Source organism: Penaeus monodon, chromosome 25 (genome assembly GCF_015228065.2).
Source record: "Penaeus monodon isolate SGIC_2016 chromosome 25, NSTDA_Pmon_1, whole genome shotgun sequence".
NCBI classification, from domain to species: domain Eukaryota; kingdom Metazoa; phylum Arthropoda; class Malacostraca; order Decapoda; family Penaeidae; genus Penaeus; species Penaeus monodon.
The window spans coordinates 33,722,418-33,722,671 of record NC_051410.1 but is presented as its reverse complement, the minus strand read 5'-3'; the positions used below and the strand labels follow the sequence as shown (position 1 = coordinate 33,722,671).

The 254-nt window shown below is 51.6% G+C and overlaps 1 protein-coding gene across 1 annotated transcript in view; it reads right to left on the bottom strand.

Moving 5' to 3' along the window:
• Positions 1–254, bottom strand: part of LOC119589160 (oxygen-dependent choline dehydrogenase-like) — a 10,848-nt gene that overhangs the window by 2,519 nt on the left and 8,075 nt on the right. Inside the window, exon 8 of the mRNA XM_037937747.1 lies at positions 77–224. Coding sequence (XP_037793675.1) covers positions 77–224 — 148 coding nt within the window. The remainder of the gene's footprint in view (positions 1–76; positions 225–254) is intronic.

The following is a 254-nucleotide window of genomic DNA, read 5'->3' as shown; positions in this document are numbered from 1 at the left end:
TCTACATTACCAATACTACGGTAGTTCAGGAAGTTACTTCACCAAGTACCGCTTTAAATACAGGTAACCCACTCACCTTGCCTCCGCTTCACGTAATCATCAAGCGAGGAGAGGACGGAGGGAGATTCCTCGGCGTCGGGTCGGACAGTCCATGTGAGGCCATAGACGTTGAGGTGATCCTGGAGGTTGCGACCCACTCCGGGCAGGTCCGCCACGACGTCGATCTGCAAGGGAATCAGTTTATATAAAAATAC